The sequence below is a fragment of the Chelon labrosus genome (genome assembly GCF_963514085.1).
Source record: "Chelon labrosus genome assembly, chromosome: 15".
NCBI classification, from domain to species: Eukaryota; Metazoa; Chordata; class Actinopteri; order Mugiliformes; family Mugilidae; genus Chelon; species Chelon labrosus.
The window spans coordinates 18,522,321-18,537,437 of record NC_140348.1 but is presented as its reverse complement, the minus strand read 5'-3'; the positions used below and the strand labels follow the sequence as shown (position 1 = coordinate 18,537,437).

Sequence of the window (15,117 nt, the reverse complement as noted above, 5' to 3'; positions counted from 1 at the left end):
AGTTCAGCTCTGTTTTGACTGCGCTTTGAGCCCACGTGTGGCAGCTCCACCACGCTTTCCCTTTTCTTCTGCATGTTTTTGAACGCACCAACGTGGCGGGCGGCCAGAAATGCACCTCACATTAATGTAAATTCCAGGGCTGTGCCAGTGATGGATGCATCATCAAATGTGCTAACGACACTCTTCGCTGTAAGTTAATTAGTCATGGAGGACTGTGGGATGAACACAGAGTGACCCTGAACAAGGGCTTGTCTGACTAGCCTCGGGCCCATTGGCACAGCTCTATTGTTCAATAGAGTCCTGTGTGTCGACTGGAAGAGGGGGGCTTCTCCCTACTGACTGCCTCAATTCAGCTGGAAATCAGAGCAGCATCACTCTCCCCCCCCCTCCCTCCCTCCCACACGGCCCTAGCAACCACGCCACGCCGGCAGTTGCCAGGCAACCAGACAATGCTGGAGCCACTGGCTGTGGTGTGCGTGTGAGAGAGTTTGTGTTTAGCCTGTATGCATTTAAGACCAGGAATAGTGAGACGGCGGCGGAGGAAATAAAGAAATAGTATGTGGCGAAAAAATCTAAAGAGAGATTATTATGGATTAGGTGAAATTAATCGTGTAGGATTTGTGCAGCGGTGGATGCATTAGCAGCTTGTCGTGTCACTTCTTGTCTAAATGAGGTCATGTGCGTTTTAGAGGGAAATCGCAGACACGATCCCTGATGTGTGCTACAACACGCTTGTGATTTGTGTGACCTTGTTTTTGTTCATGCAACGCATGCGAGAGTAAAACTGTGCAGTAAATAATTTAGCAGTCACATCACGGCATTTAATTGTGCATGGTATTTGGTTTCCTAATGGAGAGCTAGAAGCAGATCTATCTATCTATCTATCTATCTATCTATCTATCTATCTATCTATTTATACCTCCAAACGCTAGGTGGCGCCTTGTTTCCACCACCTCACCACTAATGCTGTTTTCTGAACTCTAACCTCTGTCCTGTAGTCGCCTCTCATTTCAGGAAGATTTTACAGGTTAGCCAGAAAATGAAAGTATTCCTCCAGCTGAGTGGACATTTAAAGCTGTCTCACTAGCTTTAGCACCAGGCAGCCTCTCCCGCTAATGCGATTTGCGGACGCCGCATGTCACCCGGCTCCTGTCGGATAATGCCGACTTACATGTGCTGCTCGGTGTCGGGATTTGTTTTGCTACACTGCTAGCTAGCTGTTGGCTAGTCGGCTAGCCTGCTAGCAAGCTCTGTCGCCGCTAATAGCGCTGACGAAGAACAGATTACTGTGAAGTCGGAATAACATCCGGCGTTTGAAATGAGCTGCTAGCCTAAATCAGATGACCACCGTCCAGTTAATGTTTTTTAAGGACTCGTGGCCGTCCCTTCTGTCACAATGAACCCGATGTCAGTTTTACTAACTAACGGTGAAAGCTGCTGCCTCGGCATCGTTAATAATAACTGAGTCACACAGCTCATCGTCTGCGTTGTCAACATTTCAAGCATCCGGCGGCGTTAACTGCGGTCTTTTGGGAAGCTAACTTGACAGCCGCCAGCTAGCCAGCCGGGCTAGCTAAGGAACCGTTTTCTAGCATCAACGGTTAGCGACTAGATACCGTTTTACAGGAACAATGGCTAACGTTACAGACCTGCAAACAAAATACAGCAAGCTGGCGCAGGAGTACTCAAAGGTAAACACACTGTCTGTTTAATGTTGTGAACTTAACCTTACATATCAGAAGCTTTTAGTGTGCTATATTAGCGCTAGCCACCTGTCATGTTGCTTCACTATGCTTCTGAAATCAATGACAGATGCTGCTCGATTATTTTGGATTACACCATGTAGTCCAGTCAGTTCAATAAAATACTATCAGCTGGGAGTTTATTAGTTGTTTTTATCTGAATCATGATAAACTTGCGCTTTTATCAAGACAACTGATTAAGAAAGGCTTATTGATGTTGTAAAACAGGCTAAAATAATGTATTTGGAGATGTTTTGTGGTGTTTTTTTTAACTTTAATCTTTGCAGCATTATAATAAACAACCACTGCAGTCGAGGAGAAAAACTAGCCTCTTCCTATTTTGTCTCATGCATGCCTCATTTGACATTTTAACCAACCTTAACACAGATTTTAATCGCTAATTTGTTATGAAATAAAAAGCCTGTGTTTTCTCTTTGTGGAGTTAAATTGTATGTGCCCTTTGTATCTGTGTCAGCTGACATCACGGGGATTGCGAGCAAGCACCATATCCTGCCCAGGAAGTGCTGACTGTGTAACTGTCACACATGTTCTCCTTCTGCTTAATTTACTGTCTGTTTTCCAAGGCTGTGATCCATACAGCGGAGAGCGTTGAGTAGTTAAAGACTTTGGCGTATTAGGTTGAGTAGGATGGAAAAGCAGCAAGTGCAAACACATCTCTATAGGCCAATGGAAATTCAGCCTGATGCATGCATGCCACCTTATTCTTCACATCTCAGGCAATGTTTTATGTCTTAATAAATTCCTTTGTTTTCACAGCTCCGTGCCCAAAACCAGGTCCTGAAGAAGGCAGTGGTGGATGAGCAGGCCAACACTGTCTCACTGAAGGTGAAGTTGCACATGAACAAAAAAAAATAAAGACCTCATACAATATAACTCTTGATACAGGACAGAACATTTTGCTCGTGAGACTATAATGTGTATCAAAAACAGTAGTTCTGTTTATGCAACATAACCAGAACGGATTGACAAAATCTAAAACCCCAGTGAGAGTAAACAGTCATTACCAACTTCTTTGTCAAAAACAACCAATCCAGTGCCCCCTACTTCAGTCAAATGGAACAGGTTGTTAGTGTTAGTCGGCCTAACCCTGATGTGCCTGTGTGTATTTATATACACTCACTTGCCAGGTCATTTGGTACACGAATAAAAATGAATGCATTCTAATATTTACACTCCCGCACTAAAGCTTCAAGACTGTTATAACGTTCAGTTTATTTTTCACTGTGTAAGGTGGAAATTCACCTTTATGATCGCTTTGGAGGATGCAGCGTGTGGTGCTCTAAAATGTGGTTATCAAAATGGTAGAAACGTGTCGGTACAACCCAATACATGTCATCTGTATTACAAACCACAGCCTCAAAAATTAAACCCAGTCGAACAAACATCTCTCTCGAGATTTAGCGCAGGACTGTTTAATCAGAATGTATTCATTTTCACTAGTGTACCCAATGAACTGGCGCGTTAGTGTATATGCATACACCTGGTTTTAGACTGATTAAAGCTGCATGCACCCATGCACCCATACCACACGCAATCCCATGTAAAAATGTCCTCTACACTCGGCAATGCAGTCAAGAAGTGCTGGTGTAAAGTTCATATATTTCACCACACGGTGCATTCTCAATGTCTGTCATTCATTTTTTGATCGCTGCACATCATAGGAACATCTCAGAAACACTGAGCTTGATATAGCACATTTAAAATTTGTACTCAAGAATTGCATGGAAGACTGATGTTGTCTCGTAGGGAATTAGTTTTTGGCCACATCAAAGTGAAATAGATTTTATTGCTCAAATCCCTGATAAATACCAATAATCTAATCTGTTTTGTTATTAATTAGTTTAATGGTATTTGTATTGGTTTGTGCGTGGTGCTATCAGCAGTGGAAAGTTTTAGCTTGGTGTCTTTGCAGCAAATCTTGCACAAAAATAAAGTACTGGGTCAAAGTCTGTGTTGTTTGTGGATATTTCTGACATCGTTCAAAGTCTACTGTCCAGAACTATTAGTGTTCTGGCATGCAGTGTGCAAATGTTCCACTAATCATCCAACAATAGTTCCCGAACACTGATATTGTCAAAGGGTTTTGTATCAAACCTGAAGGCTTGAGTGGTGGTTGTTCAGCCTGCTCCACTCATATTAACATATTATACTGTGTAACAAATCCAGAGGTCACAGAGTACTTGTTGCACTGCTGCAGTTAGTTAAGTAGGAATTGCACAGAGACAGCAGAATGACTTCCTTATGATTTAGAGGTTCAGATTTTGTTAACGCTGGACTATTTAGGATGACATCTGTTGTTCATTATTATCCTTGTTTTCCTTTCCGTCATCAGGATCAGCTGAAGCAGAGGGACCAGAGTCTGAGGAAACAGGAGCAGGAGATGGACAGCCTCAGCTTCAGAAACCAACAGCTGGCCAAGAGGGTGGAGCTGCTACAAGAGGAGCTTACTGCTAGCGAAGCCAAGGGCAAAAAGGGGAAGGTGATCATGAGGGGAACAAGAAGGGAGGGGCTGCATGGTTGGATAAAAAAGGAATAGAATCTATGGTGCAACTTTTATTGCCTAAAAATGAATCTCTTCTGAAAAATATCCCTTTTAGGAGTAATTATGAAATCTGTAAGCACCATAATGTATAATTATTATAATTACAATACACACTAATGTTTAAAGAGCTTATGGATCATTACTGGATCATTAATAGTTTCTGTATCTCCATCAGAGCAAAGGAGACTCTCCCTCACAGCATGGCCTACAGACCCAGAGTGTTTTTGATGAGGACCTACAGAAAAAGATTGAAGAAAATGAGCGACTTCATATCCAAGTAGGCAGTCATGTTATGTTACATCGGTCAGTTATGACCAATGTATTATTATCATCAATTATTGGGCATGTGATGGCTATGCTTTCTGCTCAATAGTTCTATGAAGCTGGGGAGCAGCACAGGAGGCAGGAGGCCGAGCTGAGAGTACGACTGGAGGAGCTGGAGAAAGATGCTGAGCAGCACCAGGCTGTTGTGGACGGGCTCACCACAAAATACGTGGAAACGATGGAGCGGCTGCAGGGTGACAAAGCACGTTTAGAGGTGAGGATTGCCAGAACTAGAGCAAAACATTTGATGGGAGTTGTCGGTACTGGTAACGTTCATTAAAATGATTTCCCCTTTCTTACAACAGGTGAAAGCACAATCTCTGGAGAGGGAAGCAAAAGAGTGCAGAATGCGAACAGAAGAGTGGTATATTTATTTTTAATTCAAATATAAAAATAATCGCATCCATCAATATGTACTTCGAAATAATATGTGCCATTCACTGAAATGCACGTTTAAATGCACTAAACGCGGTCTCTCTCTGTAGTCAGCAGCAGTTGAGGCGGTGCCAGTCGGAGCTGAACAGACAGGTGAAACAAAGCAGCAGTGTTATCCAGGAGAAAGTGCCCTTCAATGACACCAGTGAGTATCTGGCACCGAGCCACTGGCACAAAAACAATCTGCTACAGAGCAGACATCTATTTGAGAACATTTATGTCTCTGTCACTGATACCGTAATAACATGCTGCCACAGAGTAAGCGGTGTAATTCTACACCAAACCGTAATATTGCACTGAAGGAGGCAGGAGGCTAAACCATTTAAACTGTCATGTCAATAAAGTTCTGTGCAGGGGCTGAGCCTCAGCTCTGCTTTAACTGCTTTTTCTCTCCTGCTCTGCAGAATTTAGTGACTACAACAGCCTAAATGTGCCGTCACACAACCGAAGGCACCAGGTGAGTGAGAAAACCCGCTTTAGCTTTAGTGCCATTAAAACCTCCTCCCCAGTAAAATGTAAAGTTTCAGAATATTATTCATTTCAACACTCACCATTCACAACCTTATGTTTATTAATGAGCTCACAAAATACGAAAGCAGCTTAAAGGAAGACAGAAGACACTAAGGCAACTGTCTGTGGATTGTACTTGTCTTTCTTTCAGCTTAAGGCTAGAGACGTGTCTGGCCAGGCCCTGAGTTTTATCCAGGACCTCGTGGCTGCTCTGTTGAACTTTCATTCCTACACAGAGCAGAGAGTGCACATCTATCCAAAGGACTCCTCCATCGAGCCGATATCCCCTCTTAACCAGAAGGTGAAGCAGCCATACACAGAATATACAGACAGTCTGCCAGATATGAGCTATACACTACATATCTGCACGTCTGCATATGGAGTGGTATTTATTGTGTTATTCTTCTCTTTTCCTAGTTTTCTCAGTATCTACATGAGAATGCAGCCTATGTGCGCCCCCTGGAGGACAGCTTCCTGCAGTTATACCAAAGCATCACAGAGGACACTGTCACAGTACTGGTGAGTTTTGGGTACGGACCTTTTTCCACACAGCGGCCATTTTTCTCTGACGTCATGCCAAAGATGGAAAACCAAGGAAACAGTCAGATAAATAATGTTAAACAATGACGAGAGAAAAAAAATAATGTGTGGATAGATTTGCTAAAAACAAATGTCAGATAAATGAATCATGCTATTAGTTTATGATAAACCTGCAACAGGGATACAGATATATGTTCCTTTTAAATATGACACATGTGAATTTTATACAGAAATACCGCATGTGTTCAGTGGGTGTAATGTTTCATGATGTTACTGACTTAAATAGAACATTTCTGATCAGTTGGAGTGACCTCAGTGTGTTTTGTTGCAAGCTTGATTACTTCCAGCATGTTTTACTCTAAGGCTTAAATACATGTGTCCAAGATTTGCACGTGTCTTCCATCCAATCATGTGACACAATCAAACAGTTATAAGATACAGATATGTAAGCAATAAACACTGGGAAGGTTGGTAGGGGCAGGACTGCAGATCTGACACCGACTACTCCATCAGAAGCTTGACGCAACTGCGCAGTGTCCCTCTGGGTCTTAACTATCCATTGTCTGCCTTCCTAAACAGCAGCCTGGAACACAGCACATCCTTTTGATAACAGTATCTGAGCTTCCCACCCTGCACGTGACAACCTCTAAAAATGGCCACCGTGTGAATGTTGTGAATTTGGATGCTTGGTCATAATGTACAGCTAACTGTATATTTTTTTGTTGTTGTTGATTTGAAGGAGACTGTGGTCACGCTGAAGAGTTTCGCTGATAATTTCTCCTCGTACACCCACTTTCTGCAAAAGATTCTCCCTTACCAACTGAAAAGGTCAGAGCGCCGTGTGTGTGTTAGAGATAAAGGAACGGAGTGGAAGAGGCTGTGCTGATGGATATCTTCTCTCCTCCTTTCAGCCTGGAAGAAGAGTGCGAGGTGCCTCTTTGTACCACTGCCCTTACTGCAAAAAACCGGGAGCTGCAGAGTGACATCAAGCGAGTAACGTCTGTGTTTGAGAAACTGCAGAACTACATTAACCTTTTGGCCTTACCCAGTAGGTTAACACAGGACTTTTGAGCTCTTTTAGCTCGAAAGATCTGTCATTTATCACTTTCAGTACTGTTGTTGGAACAATTATTTGCTTTTTTTTTGCCTTGAAAAACTGGGGAAATTGCCAATTTTTAAATAATGGAGAGGCTTAATGAAGTGATGATAAGAGATACTTGTTTTACAAATGTCTGCAATCTGTCTCAGGTGTTCGGCAGGATGCCATGCCACAGAGCAGCACTTCAGCTGTCTTCACCCAGCTGGCTGCCTGCCTACACAGTCTTCACGATGCCGTTATAGGTGAGCAGCACTGCGAGCCGTTTTTTTTTATTTTTAATTTTTTTCACCCAGAGCCATTCACACGCAGCTTGCCCATATCTTCCCCGCGACCACTGAGTTGCTTTTGCCATTCATAAAAGTCAGACTTCATTTCTGTTTTCACAACAAAACCACCCGCTCAATTTTTGAAGAGTAAATATCCACGAGCTTCCGCGTAGCGTCTGTCACACTGCGACACCAAATGTTCATGTGCTCACCGGAGGAGAAAAGTTTATGTACATGTTTATTTAGCGAGTGCCGTTGTCTGTTTGCCTTGGTGCTTGTGCAGATAGTGACTGCTCGTATACGCTCCAAAAACCAAACTCTCAGTTTTACTATGTTAAGCTACACTCACCTGCCAGTTTATTAGGTACACTAGTAAAACCAAATCCATTCTAGCGTTACAGCTCTTCTCTAAATCCCCCTTCTTTACTGATGTAATGTTCAGTTTATTTTTCAGCAGCGTAAAAAAGGTGGTGATTCAAATGTATGATCATTTTGGAGGATGTAGTTTTATGGTGCTGTTAAATTGTATAGAGTTGCTGTTATTTAGCCTAGCCCACTGATTAAAGTTGGGTTTAAGATTTAGTGCAGGACTGTTGCGTTGGAACACATTTCTTTACTTTAGTGTACCTAATGAAATGGCAAGTGAGTGGATTTCCAGAAGAGTTGGTGAGGGAGCAGGATAAATGTATTCCTTTGATTGATTTAAAACAATTTATTAGCAAATTCTTAAAATCCATCTTCTGCTTTTTGCTCCCCGCGTGTCCAGAGATGTCAAAGCATTACAACCAGAAGGCCAGCATTGAGCAGGAGCTCCCCACCGTCACCCAAAAGCTCAGCACCACCACAGAGTGCCTCCTGGGATCTTTGGGCTCTCTGACCAGCAGCACCGGCAAGGTACGGCCAACAGGGGGCAGGCAGACGCCGCATTTCTTTCCCCCCCCCCATATTGAACGTTTAAACGGTGTTATCCGTTAGCTGTAATGCACGGAAGCCTAATTGTACGTAGCAGCAAGGTTTCACGGCAGCATTGGTAAATTGCCACTAATGTGATAACACAGAACGGCAGGACTCAGGTGTGCGGTGTTTATATGCCGAAATGATACTGTCCAAATTACAGTTTGTACAGCTGCTCCCCAGTCAGAGTGTACGGATAAATGATTTCTCTTTGTGAATCAAGTGCATTGTTGGCCGCGTCTGCTCATGGGAGGCACAGTTCAGTGGGTTGCAGCGTTGAATAACACGCGGGCGCTCGGATGTGTGCAGCGAGCCGCGTTTTGAGCGCAGGCAAAAGCTTAATTGCTCAGACATTTATCATCCTGGATATTTGGTGGTGGAATCATCTCTCTGCTGTAAACACACTGGTTAATTAGAGGCTAAACGGAATACCGTGGATCTGCACCGAGGAATGTAGACATAAATTAGGGCTTCTTTAGCTGAGCAAGATGCAAAGCTGTCTGTTGTTTGATTGATGTGAGCGCTAATGACACAATCATTTGTTGCAGATTGCCACTTTCTTCAGCAACAACATAGACTTCTTCACATCATCGGGCTACAATCCAAGAGGGAGCGCAGTGGCACTCAACCCCCTCCAAGCAGAGAGCATGCTGGCCAACAAGAAGAAGGCATCTGACTATATCCATGCCGTCAAAAAGGTTAGTACCTGGTTAAGTCTGCTGGTTATTCTACTGGTTAGTCCCCTTTGACTTCGAAACACTCAAACACTATAAGAAAGCAAAAATTTTCTGCTTTTGCTTCTTCATTTTACAGTTCGCTTTCAGGTTCTCATTTTTACTTTCATTCTTATTTTTTTTTTCTTTTTCCTGTGCAAATAAAAGTATCATTTCTATTAATTAATAAATGTCTGTTCTCCACTTCTATTATTGTTCTATTGGTCCATCCAGTCCCGGCCCCAGTCTGTTCCATACAGAGAAGCCCTGTCAAACCGTCGTATACTCACCAGCTCCACCGAGAGCAGAGAGGGCCTCACTCAGCAGGTAAGACTCAACTTGAAGAATTCCCTCCTCATTATTTAAAGAGCTCACATCTGCAGTGTTTCCCACAGGATTTTGCGAGACAGTGGGGCGGCTGCGAGCTTGTCTCGCACTGAACACGACCTGCTCCGCAGAGTCTGGAAAGTTGAATGTTGTCAGGCCGTGCGTTGGCAAGGAACTTTAACAATCACATCAGGTCTGGCTGAAAATATCTGTAGAAGATGAAAATGCAATTACCCCAGGGATTTGATAGCAGCATTGGTGTGAGCATGTCCAACTCAGACACAACTAAAAATCCCTCAAATAGATGGCACAATGTTTTAAAAGCGGAGACAAGAGTCGGACACAGTTCGCTGAGCTAAACACACAATGCTAGTGTGCTGGTTTACTGCCACTGTTTACTATCAGTGTTTCATCTAGTACTGTGTGTTACTTGCATATCCTTTAAATGTCCATGTGGGCTTTTCATTAGGTTCAATCCCAACAGTGCAGAGTGAGCTTGCACGTGCTGGGATTTGGGGGATTTAGACAGGGAGGGAAAGGAGATGTGGAAGCAACGGGGTAAAAAACTATGCCAAGACGCCATAGTCTCTTCTATTAATGGGAAACACTGCATCTGACCCAATAGATACAACCAAGCACTGGTTCTTAAATGGGCAATGTAACTACATATGAGTCAGTGTGCCACACAGATTAGGTAGCCCTGAACGCTGACTTATAATAAGAGAGGTGAAGTAAAAAAAACTTGTGGTTATCTTTCCTGTGGCTCTGTGTATTTTTGGGTCTCGTTGAGTTTAAAGAAGAAACTCAGGATGTAGGCAAACTGGAAACAGCAGAACAACAGCACCAGTAGATGTAATCTCAGTCTTACAGGGATACATCACAGTCACGTGATGTTTCAGAGGCAGACAGCTGCTCTTTGGGGACAGGGTGGGAAGCTTGGCTGGTGAGCCTGTGCATATTCTTTTCCTGAACAGAGTTTTTTTTTTTTGTTGTTTGTTTGTCTTGTATCTGTTTGTCACTGAAGCACATGGTTTAGGAAATACAAAGTCATAAAATTAAAGAACAAAGATAAGATTTCTTGCAGTGCTTCTATTCATCAGAGTCTGGCTCCGTAATATTTTACTACAAACAGTTTATATATGTATATATGTTATATGTACTGTTGCCTTTTCACATTTCCCGGCCTTTGCTCAGTCCTCTTTCCACAAGCTCATTGTTCACCGCTATCTCCTCCTCTCCCCGTTGGCCTCTTGCAGGTGCAGCAGAGCCAGGAGAAGATCGCTCGGCTGGAGCAGGAGAAGGAGCACTGGCTCCTTGAGGCCCAACTGGGGAAGGTGCGGCTGGAAAAGGAGAACCAGCGCATTGCAGACCTGGAAGCGCAGCTCGCTGCAGCTCTAGGGGGAAGTCCAAACTCACAAACAGCTGCAGCCAGCGTCCTAACGCAGAGCCACGAGGAAACGGAGACAGATCTGAAAGCCACAGGGAAGGAGGCGACACTCTGCACCAGCCTGGTACACTCTGACTCTTTCAGACTGCTGTTTGTTTTTTTTTTTGCTTGCAGTGCCTATTTTGTGCCTGTGATTGCACTGGTGTCTGATTTGCTTCAACAAAAGGAGTATTATCATTCTTTTCTTGTTGCTCCCACGCCAAGCAAGTATTTGCTTAATAAAACTCAGGCTTCCAATGTGCTGATGTGGCGGAATGAAAGAATACTGTTTATGCAAGTCAGTGCAGAGTTCATAGGGCTGTTTGTTTTACTCATCTGTCGACTACATTTGTTATAGCCTTTATCTGTTGCATGTTGAGTTTGTCCTAACAAGCCCGCCTCTGCTTGAAGTGGATTGTTTAACATCCTGACTAATCATTGAGTCTCTTGACGGTTTTCTGTTTTGTCACCAGGTTGGCATGTTATGTACAACACCTACGGTGGAGCATGTGAGTTGCCACACACTTAACCGAGTCACACATTTAAATAAAGAGTTGCTAAATTAATATAAGCCCTGAAGGATTAAAAAAAATTTACCCAGTCAAATGTTGTGTCTGCATTTGCAGGTAGGAGACGAGGAGTCCAGGGAGCACCTGATAAAGACTCACTACATGGCCAGAGTAGGAGAGCTCACCACCCAGCTCCAGATCTCAGATAGCAAAGCTGTGCACTTTCATTCAGAGGTGAATCCTTCTCTTGTTTATCCTGGTAACTGTGTCTTATAGCATAAGCCTCATCTTTTCACACCACACTGTCTTTCTAACATGCAACATCCTCTGAGAGGAGATATAAAAAGCTTTTGGAAATGGTTTTCGAGCCCAATTATTACCAAGTGTTTCCTTATTTACTGAGGAACTGACAGCCAATATATTTAACTTAATGATCTGAATGTAGATACCTGTCTAAGTGACATCCTGTCACATTGTGACTAACTGGCATGTCAGCCGCCTTCATTAAGTGCTGTCGCAGTAGCAGTGCTGCTCAGGTAATGTCTCTCAGGTATTAAACCGTCACTTTTTTTAAACTGTGCATTTATCTTTGTCGCGTTTCTCAAGTATACCCGTTAACTCAAAGAAATATCTGCTTTTATTGCAGCTTTTGCAACAGATCTATAAAGCCCTCTGAGCCTATCGGGGGACGGCAGTCGCTTACTTTTTTCTTTTCCTTTATAGTGTCGAGCTTTGGCTAAGAGATTAACCATTGCGGAAAAATCACGGGAGACGCTGAACGAGGAGATCAGACTGGCTAATCAGAACATCACACGCCTGCAGGTAAGAGGCGGTCTCATTGCCAAAGAGCTTCCTGTGTGTAGTTCAGTACGCTCTGAAAAAGTATGGGCCTCGTTCCAATCGAGAAAACATTCAAAGTCTAACTGTTCTTTCTCCTGAAGGATGAGCTGGCCACGACTAAGAGGAGCTACGAAGACCAGCTTAGCATGATGAGCGACCATCTGTGCAGCATGAATGAGACTTTGAGCAAGCAGAGAGAGGAAATCGACACACTCAAACTGGGCAACAAGGTATATCACAGAGAAAGCTTTTTGGTTGTGTCTGCTAACTTTTTAATTGAAGCTCCTTTCAAAAGGTTTTGGTCCCCACTTAAATACATCTAAAGGAGGAGTGATACAAATCCAGAGGGTGAGAAGGATCAGATGGCATTTAAGTGTGACGTTGTAAAGTTTCTGTCAGGTATGAGGTGAACTGGGAGGTCATAGGTGGTGTTGCGGTAGCTGCCACTTTTGATGGGAAAAGCACCTGCCTGAGCCGTCTGGTATAGTCGTTAAGCTGAAGAGGCCCGCTCCAAGCGCGCGTGTTCCTGCATGTATGCACACAGATGGCTGCATGCTGGGAAGCTGCAGGACGGGGCACGTTTGCGATCGAAAGGTGGCAATTTTCTCTGGAAGGCCAGCAGCTAGCCTCGGCATGTTTTTAGATTTACGAACCGAAGTCAGATCGGAGTTGTCTGAACTTACTGCACCTAAATGCAACACGGTAAATCAGTCCTGGTGCTTATATGTTTGTATGCTTTTTTTTTTTCGTCCTTTAGGGAAATGCCAAAAAGAACAAAAGTCGCTAGAGCTGCCCCCGAAGATCTGGCTCCGTTTGGCATTATGAAAGGTCACCTTGGGAGAAGGATCGTACTGTGAAGCTTCCCATCAACGTATTGGTACCAACACTGTCACCAAACCACAGGATGGCTACGTGAGCCACAGACTCCTCCACTGTCAAGCAGTGGCAATAAAAATGAACAATTTGGAGGCACGGACGTGTTTGACTGAAATAAACAGTTTTTTTTTTTTTTCTTCTTTTTCACTGTCACACCAGTTAAAACATAACATGGTTTTAAAAAAAACAATAATGTTTTCTGAAACTGTAGCGGAAGCTGCTTCTTGACCTTTGTGTCAAGGCACGGTGGCAGAGAAACGGCTGAATTAGGAGATGAACAGCTGACGATGGTAAAAACTCACTGAAGTCAAGACTTGAAGACCAAACCCTGTTAATCTGTGTGTGTGTGTGTGTAGTTTTCCTGCTAAATGTTCGTGTGAGAGAGAAAATGAGAATTCTTCCTTATCTGTGAGAGTAGGCGAACAGAGTAAATGTTGGTGTGGCTGTGTGTTCCCTCTTTGTGTGACTAGAGCACCAGGCTCTACAACATGTGAGTAATGTTTTACAATTACATGTGTTTTTTTTTGTTTGTTTTTTTTAGATCAAATATGAGATTATGTTTACCTTCAGCATAACACCCCATTCTAACACATGCATATATCACAAGCCTCTGAAAAGAAGGGCTGAATGAATGAAAAAGACGCACTTGAACTCATTCCGTCCTCCTGGAGGGGAGAAAAGAAAGACGGACGTCTGCCTCGAATCACTGATTAACTGTGTTTACCTTGAAAGGGACGGACAAGTTGGAGCTCGTGAAGTGGCGCGAGTCTGTCTGTGCAGTTACTCTGTCAGTCGTTTGTTTTATCACCAAAGTAAGCGTTGGACGTGCACTCGCCCTGAAGCCTGGTGCAGCACTGCAGTCTAAATCAATGTATGTGGACGAGAAGGGTTAACTGAAATTATGATGTAATTGTACTGTTTCTAAATATATATATGTGTATACAAAAAAAAAAAAAAAACATTTATTCAGAAGTTACAAATCTTTATTTTCCACAAATTTTGAAAATCTGTAGTTAGTTTTGTGTGTGCGTGTGTGTCACATATACGGCTAGATTACTGGAAAATGTAAAAGAGGGATTGTTCAGACAGCAGGTGAGTCACGGCAGAGGGCAGTTCAAGTTTACAGTAAATAGAATAGCGTGAGGTCGATGAAAGAAAAGCAGAGCGTCGCTCATGAGCACTTCATTCAGACCTCTTGTTTGCCAGAGGACAGCTGCCAGCAGACTTTGACCACAAAGATTTGCCCTTATCAGATTCTTATAAATAAATAAATAAAAACAACTTGTACTCTCACAATGTAACCTGTTGAAAAGCACATATTAATATGTGAAACAAAATAAAGACCTACTCACAATGTAAACGCTTCATGTGTTTATTAGATTCACTTGGTTTTTAAAGCTCCTCAAAACTCTTTTATGACCAAACCTTTCGTGCTGCATTTGTGGGAGTTTGGAAGAGCGTGGGATTTTAAATCATCCATGATTTGAAAAATAAGAAATGCTTGCAACACACCCTAACCTCTGGGAAATGAGGCAGCACCATTAACTGGACACATGAGACCCGAAAGATCAGACTTTTATGCCGTCACTTGTTTTGGAAGGAAAAACGTGTTTTATTTGAGTTCATGGTGCTTTCAAGTGCACTACTTCAGGGCTAGTAGTAAATGGTAGTTGCCTTAAAACCACTGTTTAATAGCTTTTGGCCTGCAGTACTAAAAAATAGCCTTTGGTATTGTCTTTTAATTGTAGGAGTGGTAGCACAATGAATGTAGGTAGAAATACAAATGACTTAAGCTTTTAGTGAAAAGTAGTTGTATGTATTCACATAAGGCTTATTGAGGTCATCCATTAATGGACAAATTTGTGTCTCGTTTTATTTTTAATGTTTATTTTGTAGGCATTCACTCTTATTCACCTACAATCCTTGCTAAAGAGTTGCAGTTTGTGGCCCTACTGCTTTGACTTACTGTGTGTTTACTTAGTGATAATGGTTA

The 15,117-nt window shown here is 42.9% G+C and overlaps 1 protein-coding gene across 1 annotated transcript; it reads left to right on the top strand.

The window, feature by feature from the left end:
* Positions 1 to 1,022: 1,022 nt before the first annotated feature.
* On the top strand, positions 1,023 to 14,505 carry ppp1r21 (protein phosphatase 1, regulatory subunit 21). The gene is made up of 22 exons (XM_084561720.1): positions 1,023 to 1,691; positions 2,520 to 2,588; positions 4,096 to 4,242; positions 4,481 to 4,582; positions 4,679 to 4,843; positions 4,935 to 4,993; positions 5,115 to 5,209; positions 5,469 to 5,521; positions 5,726 to 5,875; positions 5,992 to 6,093; positions 6,854 to 6,942; positions 7,026 to 7,162; positions 7,363 to 7,455; positions 8,246 to 8,373; positions 8,982 to 9,131; positions 9,381 to 9,473; positions 10,730 to 10,984; positions 11,373 to 11,408; positions 11,526 to 11,642; positions 12,132 to 12,230; positions 12,350 to 12,478; positions 13,006 to 14,505. Exons 1-22 carry the CDS (start codon positions 1,632 to 1,634, stop codon positions 13,033 to 13,035), a joined length of 2,358 nt encoding a protein of 785 aa, XP_084417846.1. The 5' UTR covers positions 1,023 to 1,631; the 3' UTR covers positions 13,036 to 14,505.
* Positions 14,506 to 15,117: the final 612 nt, after the last annotated feature.

What these genes read in the sequence shown, in the direction of transcription:
- ppp1r21 (XM_084561720.1), top strand. Translation starts at nt 1,632, where the DNA reads ATGGCTAACGTTACAGACCTGCAAACAAAATACAGCAAGCTGGCGCAG. An exon ending in ATGAGCGACTTCATATCCAA is followed by an intron (nt 4,583 to 4,678) that starts GTAGGCAGTCAT and finishes TCTGCTCAATAG; the next exon opens with TTCTATGAAGCTGGGGAGCA. An exon ending in TGACCAGCAGCACCGGCAAG is followed by an intron (nt 8,374 to 8,981) that starts GTACGGCCAACA and finishes CATTTGTTGCAG; the next exon opens with ATTGCCACTTTCTTCAGCAA.